The sequence below is a fragment of the Silurus aristotelis genome (assembly GCF_946808225.1).
Source record: "Silurus aristotelis genome assembly, chromosome: 22".
Lineage (NCBI taxonomy): Eukaryota > Metazoa > Chordata > Actinopteri > Siluriformes > Siluridae > Silurus > Silurus aristotelis.
In genome coordinates this window covers 13682554-13700631 of record NC_139595.1, presented here as the reverse complement: position 1 = coordinate 13700631, position 18078 = coordinate 13682554, and the positions used below count along the sequence as shown (strand labels likewise).

The 18078-nt window shown below is 35.6% G+C and overlaps 2 protein-coding genes across 51 annotated transcripts in view; both read left to right on the top strand.

Moving 5' to 3' along the window:
- elna (elastin a) overlaps window positions 1-6843 on the top strand; it is a 73215-nt gene extending 66372 nt beyond the window's left edge. For 49 of the 50 annotated variants that reach the window (XM_083525550.1, XM_083525548.1, XM_083525560.1 and 46 more), the window contains 5 exons: window positions 402-449; window positions 938-973; window positions 3924-3956; window positions 4212-4268; window positions 5185-6843. In XM_083525550.1, coding sequence (XP_083381676.1) covers window positions 402-449; window positions 938-973; window positions 3924-3956; window positions 4212-4268; window positions 5185-5231 — 221 coding nt within the window. In that variant the 3' untranslated portion in view covers window positions 5232-6843. The remainder of the gene's footprint in view (window positions 1-401; window positions 450-937; window positions 974-3923; window positions 3957-4211; window positions 4269-5184) is intronic. The other variant, XM_083525572.1, reaches the window with a different exon arrangement.
- Window positions 6844-9044: 2201 nt separating this feature from the next.
- Window positions 9045-18078, top strand: part of limk1a (LIM domain kinase 1a) — a 55830-nt gene continuing 46796 nt past the window's right edge. The window contains 2 exon segments of the mRNA XM_083525740.1: window positions 9045-9364; window positions 12632-12731. Of these exon segments, the coding sequence (XP_083381866.1) occupies window positions 9307-9364; window positions 12632-12731 (158 nt within the window). The 5' untranslated portion in view covers window positions 9045-9306.

Genomic DNA, 18078 nt, shown 5'->3' with positions numbered 1-18078 from the left:
ATAACTAAATTATTCACAAATTTCTTTAATACCCATAGTGTTAATATCAATCAATTGGCTTTCTGTAAGAAGACATTATTTAACATATATGAAAGAAGACTATCAGTGCTACTGTATGTCTCAGTAGGGTTCCCCATGATCTTCATGGTGTTCTTTGTCATATAAAAAAAAAAAAAACGATGCATATGTACAGTTTTTATAAAGTACAGAAGTCATAATAGGAACAAGATTTGCATGAAGATGTTTAATGATCTAAAACCTAACTATAAATATTGAATGTATTTACCATACTTATGTATGAACATACTCCTTTATACTCTTTATAATCTTTGCCGTAAACTTCTAGAACATGTAGGTGAAGTGCTGCACTATTTTGGTATATAAAATTTTCCTATTAACAGGAGCTGTTGCCCCAGGAACGTATGGAGGCTATCCACAGGCTTATCCAGGTGAGACAATCTGCAGCATTTTGTTTGTACTTTATATATGTGAATCTGTAACGTGTTTTTTGGTGTATGTTGTGGATTAATGATTAAAAAAAAAACAGCAGGTCTGACAGTATTTCTGGTTACAAGGGAAATTACAGGATATTATTTTTGGGTTATCTATTGTTCATCGAGCTTAAAAATAAACATTTTGGGGACGAGATGCAACCAAAAGCCATATAACAAAGACAGCAGTGTGCTAAAAGGAGAAACGATTGATTTATTACCAGTGGTGGTTTTATATACATACGCATTTGACCATGCAGGTGAAAGCATAGAGAAAAGCTACATTGTGATGAATACTAGGTGCAAAAAATGTCATACAGTTTGAGAAGTCTTGAGCTTGTTGCTTAAGGCAAAACATTTTACACAGAGAGAAAAAAGAGTGATCAGCCTCTCACCTCTTTGCTATACATTTGAAACTGAGTGCATTTACCCTTGTTCTGGAGTAGGACCGGGATTGTGGCAGTATTGCAAGATGATGACAGGTAATGACTGAAAGCCTGACATTAGCTCGGTTTTGCAGCACACTTGCAGAAAGAGAAAGAAACAGAGATCAAGATGTACCCTGATATCAACCACTGGGTGATACTATCTAATACTACGATTTTTAACAGCCTCTTTCAAAAGCAGGTATATCTAATCATCCTACTAAAAAAAAAAAAATATCATGCAGAATTCCAGTTGCTATAATATTTTTAAAATGACATACAAATTTTATTTTCCCATTAAGCCATTTAGCACTAGTGCAAAACTAAACAAGGAAATGTCACACATAAAACATGATTGTGTGTACGAGCTGGAAGAGAGATGCTTGATTTGCATAAATGTGGAATTGAGATAGCCTTTCAGCTTCTTTCTCTTTCTGTACACCATGTTGGGCTTTCATTTATTTTAGGACACTGACGTGCCAATAACTTACCAATAATTAAATTAGCATTGATAAAATAATAAGAAAAAAAAAACATTGTGCTTATACAAGTTTTTCTGCTTTAATATAAAAAGCAAAAATAAGTCCCATGTCACAAATAAAATCTATTTGGCATGAAGGAAGATAAATATTATTATATACACCATAGCAAAACTATTTAGAAACTATAAACAGAATTCCTCCTCTCATCGTTTTTTTTTGGCATGTAGATGCTGGGACACTTTTTTTGTTTTTTATCCACATATGCATTTTTTTTTCTATTATTTCTCCCAAACTCTGAATCACTTACCTGCATGAAGATGCTGATGGTGGAAAAATGTGCCTTGTGCTATCAGTAGCTAAATAGTGTGGGAATTTGATAGACCTTTGCTATTTGCTATGTAAAATCATACCAGGCCCTGGTGCAAATATCATCCAAAATGAATTTGTACCACTGACAGTCATTATTGCATACTGTGAAACCTCACGCTGGTCTGATCATTTACGAGCAATGGTCTATTGTTATCTTCTGCATTCTGAGTCAGCAATGAGCTTTTTGTTTTTCTTTAAATATGATCATGCTTATTTCCATAAACCAAAACCGATCCTTCTCTACTTCCTACTCTAGTTGGTGTTCACTTTTAGTAGTGTCCTACCCTGCTTAGCACCTTAGCTACAGATTACTTGCTTGTCTGTTTATATGAAAAGTTACATACTTTGACAGTAGCTTCTTTGGTAAACATTTATTATCATCTAGAAGAGAAAAAATATTTGTTGTTTCACATTTAACGGATTTTTGAATGTGTTTTGCTATATAGGTATTCTGGTAGGATTAGAGTGATAGGACTTTACTTAAAGTAGGTGCTGATAAGCAATGAATAACCTGAAATGAACTCTATTTAAGTTTGCTCTTACCAAACAAAACTGAAATAGAAGTTATTTCTATCTTCTTCAATCAGCTCCTCCTTTCCTGAGTGACCATAAACAAACTGAATTTTTATTTTTTTTTGCATTTTGTCTATACAGTTTGCCATTTTTTTACAAATGTATTTGGGCAATGACAGATTGGTTAAAATTGGTTAGTACATAAATCTATGTATTTAAGTTAAAGTAAAGGTAAAATATTACTCAAGTAAAAGTAAAAGTGCTCCCTTTAAACTTTCACTTGAGTAAATGTACAAAAGTATTTACCTTCAAATGTACTTAAGTATCCAAAGTACTATGATTTATTATGGCTATAATGATACTATTACCATCTGGCTTAATCAACTTAGTTTATGTGAATAGACTCCAATGTAACTCTTAGTACACCGATCTCATTTTAATTCAATTTTATTTGTATAGCGCTTTTTACAATGGACTTTGTCGAAAAGCAGCTTTTCACAGATTAAGCGGTAACAAAGTTATATAAAGGAATGTGTAAGTTTATTGCCTATAAGTTTTGTTCCTCATAGTTGTTTATCCCTACTCTATTAATAGAATGAAATTAATTAGTCAAACAGTGATTGTTATCTATTAAAATTAAAAACTTTTTTTCAACTACTTAAAAAACATCACACAAATAAGTCCACAGGTGTTGTGGCAAATTAGAATCAGTATTTTCTTCTGTCATTTATTCCTCTCAAAATGTTCTGCTTGCTGATGAACTGATGCTGAACTGTATGTTGGTGCTAAGTAGATACCACCAAGTGCCAGTCAAAACAAGTTCAAATCAGCATGCATGCTTTACCCTGATTGGTGGCTTGCTGCATGTTTGACCAGTTACGTTTTCATCCACCCATAAATAAAAATGGAACAACTGATTTTGCTAAATAAAATTTATTAAAAAGTAAGATATTAGACTTTGAAATGTAGTAATGTAAAAGTAAAAGTCTCTCTAAGTGGAAATATTTCAGTAAAGTACAGATATGTGAAAAAGCTATTTAAGTAGAGTAACGAATTGTATTTACTCCGTTACTATCCACTACTGGAATTCAACAGCTGATCTATTAAATAATTTTAACTTTCCTCAATCTACACTAAGCATTATAGATCACCTATATCCACTGCAGAGTTCTGGTTTAATATTTAGCAGTTAATTATGATACAAGTAAATTCTATGGCTGTGGCAACACTTGCAAAACAAAGCTATGTTAACTAGTTAGACACAAATCATAATCTTACATGATGCCCATCACTTTAGATTTTTCTTATTGCCCCCCATGCTGCATCATAGGGCAGCTGAGACAGTTGGACTAAATCACTATCTCTCTCTCTCTCTCTCTCTCTCTCTCTCTCTCTCTCTCTATATATATATATATATATATATATATATATATATATATATATATATATATATATATATATATATATATTTTTTTTTTTTTTTTTTTTTTTTTTTATATATATATAAATCTCAGTCAGTTGGTTTGATATGTAGACTTTCAAAATGAAGATGCAATCAGCAGGATCTACTTTGGTAAAATCTGGGGAAAAAATAATATTAAATATATACTGTTTTTCATATAAAAAAAATCTTTGTGTTTTAGGAGGATATGTACCCGGTCTGACACCTCAGCAAGGTAAGTCACATCATACTGTATTTTGCTGTGCTGTGTGTGCAGCTTTACAGTGAATGTGAAGAACTAATCAAACAGAAAAAATCCAAATATTGATTATAAACAGATTTGTTTCTTTCATTAGTTAGTTGAATGCTGTGAAAGGATACTGTAAAATTATATATAAAAAAAAATATATAACATGCATAAAGCTTAAGGGAACTGTAAGTGAAATCATGCAAAGATAATAATATTTCTTTTACATATTTCTTTTTTAAGCTAAAGCCGCCAAATACGGTTCACTTCAGGGATTCCTGGGTGGTGGAGGCTACAGAGGTATGTTATCTATTAATGGTTCACCTACCTGGCATATTCAGATGAAACTCATATTCAACATGATAAAGTTGAATTTTCCTTCACCCATCCTAACCACATTAATGAATAGTAGCTACTGAGGACCACATGGAAGGTTCCTTGAGAGCATTCACACACATGCTAATAGGCATGACACGAACTCACTGACACGTTTCAGGTTGGGTGTGTCCATCTGTCTGCCAATGAAGCCTGTGTCATCCCAGCTGGGGTTTTAAAAAACACGTTACCCACCTGGCACTACAGTTCGAAGTGTTGAATGCTGATATTTATTAGTAATGCATTCAATTTTTTTATTGCTATCTTTGAGTAAAATTCTCTAATATAAAAAAGTTGTGCTGATTGACACTATGCTTCTAATTTGATTGGCTCCTGTGGGTAAGACAATTCACTTATCTGGATTACCTGCAGTTTTAGGCATTGTAATGCAATGTAATCATTTGATCCTCAGGCCAACAATCTATCTGTTGCTGTGGAAAGAACTTGGGGTCCTTTGTCTAACCACAGCTTTGCCACTGGTTGATGAAATGTCACTGTACAGAGTGTCGCTTCTGATTTGGCTTTATTTTGATCTTTTCCGATCGATAACTTCCAGGTTATTTTGGGGGCAAAACGTGTTGTATGAAGGATTAAATAACACAACAATAAATCCCTTTTCATTTCTTTCCCTTGCTTTTTTCCTTATGTACGCTATAATTTATTTCAGAGGATTTAGTGGAAATTCAAAGAGAAAGAAACGCAGTGTATATGTATGTCCGTTACATATGGCAAAATCTTGAATATGGAATTTGCTGTATAATGAACAAATAGCTGAGGGAAGGGAACATTGCTGTGCCTTTGAGTATGCCCCTAACTTGATTGTGATGTTTTTCGTTTTCAGGTGGCGTAGGGTGTCAAGGCAAATTCTGCGGCAGGAGGAGAAAGTAAAGACTCTCTTGGGATGTGAAATGACCTCAAGAAACAATGGTGCTACTGCATGATCTAGAATGTACATTTGATATGCAAAAACAATCCTATCATGTACAAAAAGTCTGTTTTATACCTACAGGAAAGTTTTTTTTTTTTTTTTTTCTTTTTTTACAAACTCAAAGAGAAGCTGAGGAAAGCTGTTCACGTGACACATTCCACCATGTTGCCGAGATCTTATTTTGTAGATGGGTACACCAAATCAAAAATACTAATATCTAGGTTCATTATTTGTCATTGTATACCTTAAGGCACTTATTTCTTATTTTTTTGAGATTTTAAAAGACAAAAGCCATTATATTTCCCTTCGCATTGTGGTGGCAATAGTAGCATAATTGGTTTAAAATCGTGCATTAGCTGTCTAATGCACTTTATTTTTGTTTATTCATATTTATACATGATACACATTTGTGCCTAAATTGGTTACCTCCTTGGAGACCTTTGTGCTCCAGTCAAACACATTCAAAACAAAATGTCAGTGGTGGTATTTTTGTACTCCTTTTCTGCCCTTTACACAATTGTAAAACTTGTATTAGAATTTGGATTCTACTGGTTTTAGGGAATAAAAAGTATTATTAATTCCATTCATGAAGAATTCTACAAAATGGGACTCTGGGCACATGTGTCCTCGTAGTACATCAATACCTTTTACAGTACAAGCAGGTCAAAATCAGGATAACAAATTTAAAAAAGAAAAATAAAAAAAATCAACTAAAAGAGCAATAATAGTGCTGATGTTACAATAAATGAGTTTTGAACCTGAAAATAAATGACATACTTCCTGACATTCCTTAAATAGGTGGAATTGGTGCTTCCATCACTTGATCTACAGACGTTTTACCCATTTATATTTAAAGAACTAGCTATTATATATCGTATGCATACAGTATGATGGCTTATGTAACTGCAGGTTAATTTTGCTTTTGTTGCTGTTTTGTTTGCACCATGTGAACTTGACCTTGACATTATTACCGAGTTTGTACACATGATAACAAAATATTGTTTTATTTTGCTTTCAGTACCTTATGCATTTTAGTCACTGTGGAAATCTGTAATACTGTATAAGATTTTTTTTTAAGATTTAAAGCGGTTTGTCTGAAAGTTAAAGTGTGTGTGTGTGTGTGTGTGTGTGTGTGTGTGTGTGTGTGTGTGTGTGTGTGTGTGTGTGTGTGTGTGTGTGTGTGTGTGTGTGTGTGTGTGTGTGTGTTAAACCCTGGTGTGTTGATATGTCTATATTTTGTTTAGTTGACTAAGCTTCTCTCAATAAGCTTCACTAGCCAGTGTATTACCCGTCTAATATTAAATTAGTTCTTCTTAATGATTAATGAATCACATCATCGGTAACATGTACTGTTTCAAGTTCATCTGAGATGTGTTTTCCTCTACCTGGTGCTGTATTTGACCACTCTGGGGTCAATTATGTCTAATGTGCCGTGGCATTTCCATCTATTTAAACAAAGGGGTGGGGCTATTGCACTTTTTTATCCCACGGCGCACATTTCACATGTTCCAGGAAATCTGGGCCTTTTTACTGCTTTACTGAAAACAAAATAAACCGTTCTTAAACTAAAAATGTGGTCATGTGTCATTTTAACAGCAAAGAAGAAAGCTAGACCTATCAGGCTGGCAAAAACAAGACCTAGACTGCATTTAGAAGTGTACTGTATAAAATGAAAAGTCAAGTAAGCTTTTACTACTGGACCAAATTATTATTACTATTGTAAATAGCATGCCAACAAACTGTACAACAAGATTTCTGGCATATTATTCAGTTATATTTTATGCCACATTCATGTTTTATTTATTTATTATTTCATTTATTATTTATTATCGTTTTATTAGACAGGCAATTAGTGAAAAAAAATTATTTGATACCACAAAAGAGCTACAGTTGACACATTGTGTCATTTATCTCTTAATTAAACAGCATTAAAGAACCTACTTTCTTAGAAATGAGTTAATTAGAGGGACATGTAGGACGTTTTGGAGACACGGTGAAGGAGGCGAGATTTGGTTTGGACATGTACAGAGGAGAGACATGGGATATATGGTAGGATTATGCTGAGGATGGACCCACTAGGAAGGAGAAAAAGAGGAAGGCAAAGGAGGAGGTTTATGGATGTGATGAGGAAAGACATGCAGGTGGTTGGGTTGAAAGAGGCAGCTGTAGAGGACAGGGGGGTATGGAGATGGATGATCCAAATTCCGATAATATATAAATTGTATAATTATGGATGAATTTGCTTTTAACACAGCACATTTAAATACAAATGAATGATTATGCATGTCATTAGTCTGTGGATAGTACATAAAGATTAAATCCACCATTGTATAACACCAAATATCTAGATTTCTTGAAATCAGAACAAGCATGTTGAATCATCTTTAGTACTGGCCAAGATTGCAGTGGGCCTGTTCTAGTACAAGTAACTGGGTACAAGGGATACATCCTAGAGGGATATATTCAGTGCTCGAATTGAGGGGGACTGGGGGGGACCTGTGACCACCCATGACAAATAAAAAGATTACAAACCTAATATAAATATAACTTATGAATTCTACAAAGCAAACTTGGAAAGTGCTCATTTAAGTGTTTCAGGAAGAGGTAAGTCTTTAACCGTCACTTGAAGATAGCCAGGGACTCAGCTGTATTGACATCTAGAGGAAGTTCGTTCCACCACCTCAGTTCCAGAACAGAGAAGAGCCTATCTAGAAGAGCCTAGTGTATCTATCTATATCTATGGTGGACGATGCATTTTACACCTAGGCCGTTAGTGACATTATTGTATGACTGTTAAATGGCCGCTGAGTCAGCAACTCACAGTCTGATTGGATAAAGCAACAGCTTTAAGCAAGATGGATTTTACACTCTAAGCTCTCGCAGTGCTGATCCTGAAAGGCATTTGGCTGGTACCTTTTATTCCGGCAACATGTAATGTGACGGCTAAAATTTAATTGGATAGGAACTCAAAGCTAAACTTACACTCATTTCAAGGAGCAGTGCACCTGAGAGAAAAGCAATGAAAAGAAGAGAATAGACTATTGGAAATAATTTAATACATAATTATGGACAAATATATTTTTGATAGGGTGACAGGGAGTGTCATCATTTAAATTAGTCAGCATTGTCACTCAGTCGTATATCTTGGGATTTGTGCATCATCTGTGCATTTAAAAAGGATTTTTCTTAGCAGAAGAGTTGATCAGAGAAGAAACAGATGTCCACAAAAACCTATAAAGGGAAATGAATGCAAAAAATAAGCTATTATGTGACAGTTTAAATATATTTTGGGTGACATAATATTTCGTTAAATATTCCTGTTAATTATGTTTATATAATGTTTATTAATTGTAACAAAAAAAAAAAAAAGGCCAGGCATTTTCAGATTGCCTAATATAAAATACTGATGGCTTCCAAAAACCTCAAAAAATATCGAAAAGTATCAAAGTCTCACATAAAAATATTCCATGTAAGTCTGATATTGAATTGTATGTAGCTACACGTTTCTTAATGCTTCTTAATTTTAGTTTACCAGGACAATTCCCTAATATTAATACTGATGGATTAAAAAAAAATATATAAAAAACCGACAGAAAAAAAAGTATGATATCGACGATACCGAAAGTAATTTGTATCGGATCGAGAAAAAATTATCGTATCACCCATCCCTACTACTGGAAGCTCGACTCCATCCTTCCTATATATCAAGAATGTAGTGCACTACATCTCTGTTAGGGAGCCTCGCGGGATTCTGCGTGCTTACACTCCGCTTCCGGTCTGTTTTTTTCCCGGGAACAGGGTTCGGTTAGCCATTTGGAAGGGTTTGATTGGTCATCTGGAAAGCTTTGACCCGCCTCTTCTCTTTGCCTCCCGCATCCTGCACATCGCTCCATCTGTGCACTGGCCGCGTCCCATTTGGGAAGAGTCGAGTACTGCTGGCCGTTCTCTTGGGAAGGGAGGTCGGTGTTTTTTGGGGCGGAAGAGCTCGGAAATTCCTGCGCTAGGCTCTTTGGCGGAGTCCCGGCCGGAGGGTGGATGAGGTTGATGCTTCTCTGCTGTACCTGGAAGGACGAACGCATGGGCGAGGACGAAGGTTTGTATGCGTGCGCGTGCATGCGTTGCGCGTGTTCTCCCGGGATGGATGCGCGCCTCCGAGAAGCAGAAATAAAAGTGCGCACTTTTCCATATCAAGCTTAAAAAAAAGCTTAGAGGTCGTTGGGATGCTCAGTGAAAGTCACTCAGCAAAAAGCCTTTTCCCCACTTCTTTAGCTTCAGATTAAAGTTAACAAGATATCAAGGTTCTTATTATTTATAACTTTTTGATTATAAATCCCCAGATTTGGGATTTATGCGCGTGACACGCTTTTAGTATGTTAGTAACAAATAGACTGCATGTGCACAAATGCCTGTAAATTATCTTTGTATTTTTGCTGTTTGCTTTTTTAATAATTTTCATTGAGCTTTTTTTCTATTTAAACTTCTCTCTGTTAAACTTCTCTTCTCTTTACAGTGTTTTTAATCTTTCAGGAGCCACAGTGAAATGAATTTCATTAGTTTCCAAAGATTTTTACATTCTTCCTGTTTTTGTCTCCAAAATAACCTATCAAACAAAATGCATTTGTTTGGGCAAAACATTTTATTATATGTTTTCTTAATAATATGTGTTAGTCCCAAAATTTTACTTTGTTGTCTACATTATCTTTCTATCTGTCTGTCTCACTGTAACTTTATGTTTTTGTCTTTATACAGTATATCTTCGTCTTTCTTTCTTTCTTTCTTTCTTTCTTTCTTTCTTTCTTTCTTTCTTTCTTTCTTCCTTCCTTCCTTTCTTTCTTTCTTTCTTTCTTTCTTTCTTTCTTTCTTTCTTTCTTTCTTAACTAAACACATTTTTGGAAATAAAAATAGTCAGTCTCCTGTCTACACAACAAGCTCAAATGACTCATGGCATGTTTCTATCTCTCTTTCTTGTGTTTCTCATGAGAGCTATCAGGGTGTGTCCTGTTGATTTATTTAATAGGCAAAGATGCTGCTCTAGAGCAAAATTAAAAACAGTCATCAGAGCACCAGATAAAACAATAATTGTGTGTATGTGTGTATATTTCTGCTTTAGTAAGACATATTTTTATTGATTAGTTTTTTATATAGGCAGCAGAGTGGCACAACGGGTTGCATTGCAAGCACCGGATTGATCCTGAGCTCAGATTACTGATATGCCTGGGTTTTCCAGTTTTCTCCTTCCTCCAACTTCCACCTCTACCACCCATCTTGTGTGTGTGTGTTTGTTTGTTTGGGACGTCATTTTTCAGAAAGATGAGTAGAGATGTCCATTGATTGACCGCAGGTTAAACTCAGTTTAAGAGCGCAGGGAGCAAACACTCTTATGGGAAAAGAGGATTCGACAGTAAATAAATGCTGTTTGTCACGCTTCCAGCTGGACAGAGTTTCATTTCTGGATAACGATCATTTCATCACTATCTAACATGATATTTAAATATATTATTATACATTTGAGTATGCAGTAATCTATCTTTAATTAAATCACATGGACATGTTTTTTCCTTCTGTACATTAAGGGTCATGAAGAGGTTCCCTGGTGGTCTAGTGGTTAGGATGCGGCGCTCTCACCGCTCCACCCCAGCCACTCTTAGTGCCGGTCCCAAGCCCGGATAAATGGGGAGATAAATGCCAAATCAAACATGCAGATGGACCGCTGTGGCGACCCCTAACAGGAGAAGCCAAAAGACACATACATACATTAAGTGTCATAAAGATACTTTTCCTCTATGATCATAATACTATCTATGATCGTAATACTTTCAGTAACTAAGTTGAATTAACAGTCAGTGAATATTGAGAGTAAAAGTTTCATTTATTTTGCTACATCTGTGTTTATATCTAATGACCAATAGTTTACCTGGTCTAGTTTGTAAACAGTGCAAAAAATTACAATAATACTTCAGAAAACTGTAATTTGTCTTGAAAGAGGACTAGAAACATCCTGTCAATGTACAATTATACTTCGTATTTTTCACTAATTCATTTATTTAAAAATTTCCCACTGTGCTTTCTGGGATATTGCCAATGACTTATTTCAGTCACTCAAGGGTTTTAGAAGTAATTTTCTTTGAATGTTTGTGTGTTTTAAAGAGAAAAATTTATATTTATATTTGTATTTATATATTTATATTTATATACACCCCTGCTTTACCGCGGTTTGAATCCTGCGCCACCGGTTAATTCGCGGAATTGCATTTGCCACATCAGCGAAACATATTTGCTTGGCTGATTTTCCAGGTCTCTCGCAGATAGCACGATAGACCAGAACACTTATAGGGAATGGTGTGTATGGAGTTTGATGTTGAAATAATGACATTTATTAATAAAAATATAATTATTAATTATAAAATAAAGTAAAATGTTAATACAGTACAGAAAGTAAATGCGTTGACGTGTATCTTAAACTCCTTTTTTATGTCATAGGACACTTCAACTAATAAACAAGCAGAGAAACTATGCATAGGCTACGCTACTACAGAACTATATACTGTACAGTACATGTACTCACTGTGAGTGTAATACAATCTACTGTATTTCTACGAATTTACACAAAATTCATCTCGCAATATTCTTGCAAATGTTTTCTGTGTGTGTTTAAGGTGTGTGGGAGGATCCTTTTCAGCGTAAACAAAAAAAAAAAAAAAAACATTTTTGGGGTGGCGTCTGTTTATCGCAGTTTTTCGTTTATCGCGGTTTTGGAACATATGTGTGTATTATACATATATATAAGAATTATATATGCTTTTTGAATATCCCATTGCATATTGAATCCTATTTGCTGTTATAATAACCTTCTGGGAAGGTGTTTCATTAGATTTTGGAGTGTGCTTGTGGATAGTTGTGCTCATTCAGCCACAAGGGTGAGGACGTCTGGGGTGCAGTCAGCATTCCAATTTATTCCAAAGGTATTCAGTAGGGTCAAGTTCAAAGCTCTATAGCTCTATAGCTCTTTTGTGCACCGGGGCATTGTCATGCAGGAACAAGTTTCCAGGTTTTCCAATGACATTCTGTAAAATGTTTTGCCTCCAAGTTTGTGGTAACGGTTTGGAAAACAGACACATATGGCTGGAAAAGTCAGGTGCCCCAGTACTTTTTTCATGTAGTGTATGCAGTATCTGAAAAGTTGGCCAAATATTTATGTATAAATTGTTTTAAAGTTGAATATAAAAAAAAAACTCAGTGTAAAGTGAATTACATTTTGTAAAAAGTTACACTTTAATACTTTATATTAATTATTTATAAGTATATTATTATAATGGCTATATCTTGGTAAGTAAACATTCTTCTGGTTTGTGTTTGACAGCTAGTGGAAGATTGCCGTTGTGTGCGGGATGCAGACAACACATATATGATGAACAGTACCTGCAGGCTCTCAACACTGACTGGCACACAATTTGTTTCAGGTTGGTTATAATATTTTGTTTTTATTGCTATATGAAAACGGAATTTTTTTGTGTGTAGCAAAGAAGCACTAAATGCATGTAGATGTAATTGCACAGTGTCCTAAATAGGGCCATGGGTAAATTAACCACTTTATCAGGAGAAGCACATTTTGCATCTGGATCATTAGTATTTAATTTGTAGATGCATAGAGGGAACGTAGGTTCAACAACCAGTAGGTTTGCAGCAAAACTGCTGGTATCAATTGCTTTAAAGGAAATATAAGCTGTAACTAGATCATGAGCCCCTTGTTCCGAATCTCACCACCTGCTGCTAGTTGTCGATAGAATGGCTTTTATTAGGGGGATTAATTAGCATGCATGTAGGACAGGCAGACTTTCCACAATCAGAAACATGCACACATTTGGTACCACTGACAAAACCGAGCCAAGAAAAGTGCAATGAAACTAAGCTATCATATAACTCTCCTGATTGACATTTGTAGTTAAGCTCTAGAGCAGGTTTTCATCAAGAATATCTCTGTACATTGCTGCATTCATCTTTCCCTGGATCCTAACTAGTCTCCCAGTTTCTGCTGCTGAGAAACATCCCCACAGTATGATGCGGTCACCACCATGCTTCACTGTAGTGATTGTATTGCCTAGGTGATAAGCGGTGCCTGGTTTACTCCAGACATTACGCTTGCCATTCAGCCCAAAGAGTACAATCTTTGTTTTTTGATGGTCTGAGAGTCGTTTAGGTGCCCTTTGGGCAAAGTCCCGGCATGCTGTCATGTGCCTTTTACTGAGGAGTGGCTTTCGTCTGGCAACTCTACCATACAGGCTTGATTGGTGGAATGCTGCAGAGATGGTTGCTCTTCTGGAAGGTTCTCCTCTCTCCACAGAGTAATGCTGGCTCTTCTCCCTGTTCGTTCAGTTTTGTCTGGCGGCCCACTCTTGGAAGAGTCCTGGTGCTTCTAAACTTATATAATTTACAGATTATTAAGGCCACTCTGCACATTGGGACTTTCAATACTGCAGAAATCTTTCTGTACCCTTCCCCAAATCTGTGCCTTAATACAATCCTGTCTCAGTGGTCTACAGATAATTCCTTGGACATGGCTTGGTTTGTGCTCTAGCATGCACTGTTAACTGTGGGATCTTATATAGACAGGTGTGTGCCTTTCCAAATCTTTAAATTATCCATGGGATGGCATCTCTCCATGTTTGTTCTGTAACGATCTGGCAGCTGTTTTGACATTCTTGTCTTGTCAGTGCTTTTTTTTGCCAGCAGCTCATTAAAAGCATGTTAAGTCAGCTGGTTTTTCTGTTTGAAGACTGCACAATGCCTGCTTTTGTAACTTCTCACTAGCTATCATTTTATAGTTATAGAGTGTGGATGATCTAGTTTTATTGCATTCATAACAAATACAGTATCTCCCAAAAGTGAGTACACCCATCACATTTCAGCACCTATTTTAGTATATCTTCTAAGGGACAATACTATTGAAATGAAACTTAGATATATTTTAGAGTAATCAATGTGCAGCTTGTACATCATTATAGATTTACTGTCTCCTGAAAATAACTCAACATACAGCAATTACTGTTAAAATAGCTGGCAACAAAAGTGAGTACAATAAGAATATTACTATAGAGTAATCTATAGTATCGTTGAAGAGTACTATAAGAAGACCGTTAACACCCTGAAACTGAGTTACAGTACAGTGGCCAGGGTCATACAGAGGTTTTCTAAGACGGGTTCCACTCAGAACAGACCTGGCAGGGGTCGATCAAAGAAGTCAAGTCCTCGTGCTATGCGTCAGGTGAAGAAGCTGCTTCAAAAACAGACGCATGAGAGCTGCCAGCATTGCTTTAGAGGTTGCGGAAGCGGAAGGTCTGCTTGTCAGTGCTCAGAAAAACACCACACACAGCAACAAGTAAATTTGCATGGTCGTAGTCCCAGAAAGAAGCCTCTTCTAAAGCTGGTTTACAAGAAAGCCTGCAACAAGTTTGCTTAAGACAAATTGTCCAAGAGCATGAATTACTGGAACCATGTCCTATGGTCTGATGAGACTAAGATGAACTTGTTTGACTGCAGGTACTGGGGAGCTGTGGTCCATTAAGGGAAACATGAATTACAGTTTGCACTGTGACATTCTGAAGCAGAACATAATGCCCTCCCTTCAGAAACTAAGCCGAACGGCAGTTTACCAACATAATAACGAACCCAAACACACTGCAAACTGCTGTGCTGAGGAAGCTGAAGGTGAAGGTGATAGAGTGGACAAGTATGTGTAAGGCAGTGTTAGATAACATTGATGCTCACACAAAATATTAACACTATGGACACAGTTTTGACATGTTCACTTAGGGTGTACTCACTTTTGTTGCCAGCTATCTAGACAATAATGGCTGTATGCCGAGTTATTTTTAGATGACAGTAAATCTATACTGATATACAAGCTCCACACTGATACTTTTAAATATATCCAATAGTATTGTCCCTTAAAAACATATAATAAAATGGTTGCTGAAATGTGAGGGGTGTACAATTTTTTATGAGATACTGTTAGATGTTGCTTTAGCTTTTAAATGTAAATCATTACATTCACTCAAGCATATTAACATATTTTTCACTATATATTGTATGTATTTTATATGAATGATGAAAACCTGTTGTAGGAGTTCATTTTTAAAAAGCTGAAATAGTTAGTGTTTAATATGATTATTTTTACTAAAATAATATTAAAAATGAAAATAGTTTAATTGATAGGAATGATGTCTCTGCATTTAAGCAATTAAAAAAAAATTAAGGCTGAACCCTGGCTCCAGATAAGTTTAAAAAATAAAAGTATAAACACAATTAATGTACTTAAAATATGAAATACATTTAGTAAGAAAGATTCACAAAAGTAAAACAAGTTTGTTTTAAGCAGTGTTGGGCAATAAAGCGTTACTGTAACGCAGTTACTTTTGACAGTAACTAATACTGGAACCAATTTTTTTTTAAATAAAGTAACTCCGTTACCGTATGGTGCGGTGTCCGTTATTTTTATAAAATTAATTGATTTGGGCTGAAGTGTAGCCTACAGTCTAACCTGTTTACAGCAGCAACGCATTGTAGGATTGGTGGATGAACCACTGTAAACACGAAGAAGACGCACTGTGGGCGTGTTTCTGTTTATTCTAGTATGTGCGGCAGTAATGGTGAGTCGAGGCGAGAGCAAGACGAGTTTCTCAAAGTGGAAATATGCTCATTATTTCACTTTATTTGAGCATAAAGACAAAAACTTTTTAGTCAATTGTAAGCTGTGTCTTTCTGGTTCGAAGCTCGTATCTACTGCAATAAATAGCAACTCCAATCTGTCGAAGCTCCTCCAGGAACTCCATGCTAGAAGCTAGAAGCTAACCCGGTGTTATGTTGTACATCGTTGATAGTTTTCATACTTAAGCTGTGAAAGGAACATTTTTAAGAGCTCAACACAACAGCTTTTATGATGCAGAAGCCACTTTAGTTTTTGATTGTGAATATATTATCCAGCTTGTTTTGTTATTTATTTCAGAAATCCTTGTGATATATTCAGTTTGTGCTGCTCTGACTCAAGTAAAATAGTGTTTAAAAATGACTTTGTGTTTAAGTCAGTTTTGTGTTTGTATAAACCATAACGCATAAAAGGGCATTAATGGGAACATTAAAGAAGGTTCTTTAAAAAGTAACTAAGAAGTTACTTTTAACAGTAACGCATTACTTTTTGGTGTAAGTAATCAACAAAGTAATTGAGATATTTTTCATCTCCAACATGTTAGCTAAATAAAAATATTTAGATACTAATAACTAGTTAATGTTTGTGAGATTAGGAATTAGCTAAGCGAAAAAATAATGACATCCGTATTTACCAAATGCTAGGATGACAATAACTGAAGATACATGCAAACAGAATATGAATCGCTAGCTAATATTTTTAGTAATTAGGAATAGGCTAAAGCTAAAAAAATAACTTAGTAGCTGTATTTATAAACTCTCAAATCTAGCATGATACCTCTGGATAAAACAAAATAGAAAACTACTAAAAACTTAAACAAAAAAAAAAACAAAAAAAAAACAGCTTTATTCTTCACCTCTTAAGTTAGCTAGCATAACTGAAGAGCAATACTAACAGAATGCTAATAGCTTGACTTGAAACACTTGAAAGAATAGAACAGCTTTATTCCTCATGTCATAAATGTTAGTTATCATGAGAATAACAAGAATAATAATGTATAGCACAGTAAAACAATACTTTAATAAATGCAAAGTTTATGTAGCTGCAGATTCTTATAATAATCTTGGTCTAATTTTTAATTTTACATGTTTTAAATCAGTTTAACTCCTAATACTGTCTAATGCTAGAGTCATGTTATGACATTTAGAGAGAATATAGAGATTTCTAAGGTTTAAATTATATTGTAAGAAAAATATGATCTGTGCTGACAGCTTGTGATTTTTTTTGTGAAGTTCAGAATGTATGTATGATTTGATTGACATGTATAAAACCAGTCTCAAATATGACTAATTTCACAAGTTGTTATTAAGTATGGGAGTCCTTGAAGCAAGCAGTGTGTGTGTGTGTGTGTGTGTGTGTGTGTGTGTGTGTGTGTGTGTGTGTGTGTGTGTGTGTGTGTATACAGCAGTGGTGGGCGGTCAGGGCCAGCAAAGCCTTCTCTGCTGGCCTAAACATTATCAGAAGCACTGACCTACATTTGCAACCTTAAAATATTTGTTTCATGAAATTGTATTACTTTATTCCCAGCAGTTTATTCTCTTCATTTCGTAGCGTTTCTCTTGGCTGCACTGCTTCTAGTACGTGTATGTGGATGTTAGATTTTTTTGTCCAATCAGATTTCAGCCTTTTTACCGTTAGTTAAATGGTAATCACCCTCCATATGCGAAATGCCTCTCTCTCTCTGTAATATCACACTTTGTTATTGTCATGCTAGGATCAAGAGTCGGACACCAGAATACGAATAGGATGTTTAACAAACAGAAGCTAGGAAGCAGCATGTACCGGAAAACGGGTAGATTCCGAAGCACAGGTAGTCCAGGGATGATCGCCAGCATGAACCGTAGATCGGACGGTGAGTGAGGAAGAACGGGGGTCTTATAAAGGGAGGGTGTAGATTGGAGACAGGTGAAGGTAAATAGTATGTATGCGAGGCGCTGCGAGTGTGCTGAGTGCCGAGGGGAGGCGTGGCCGGTGGTTCCCTGACAGTTATATTGCTTTTTTTAATTTTATTGATGGTTTCTATAATTGCGACGTGATAGTGGTGGATTAAGTCGGGTAAGTCCCCATTGAAGGCCCAGATACGAAATGCATGGCCCGCCACTGGT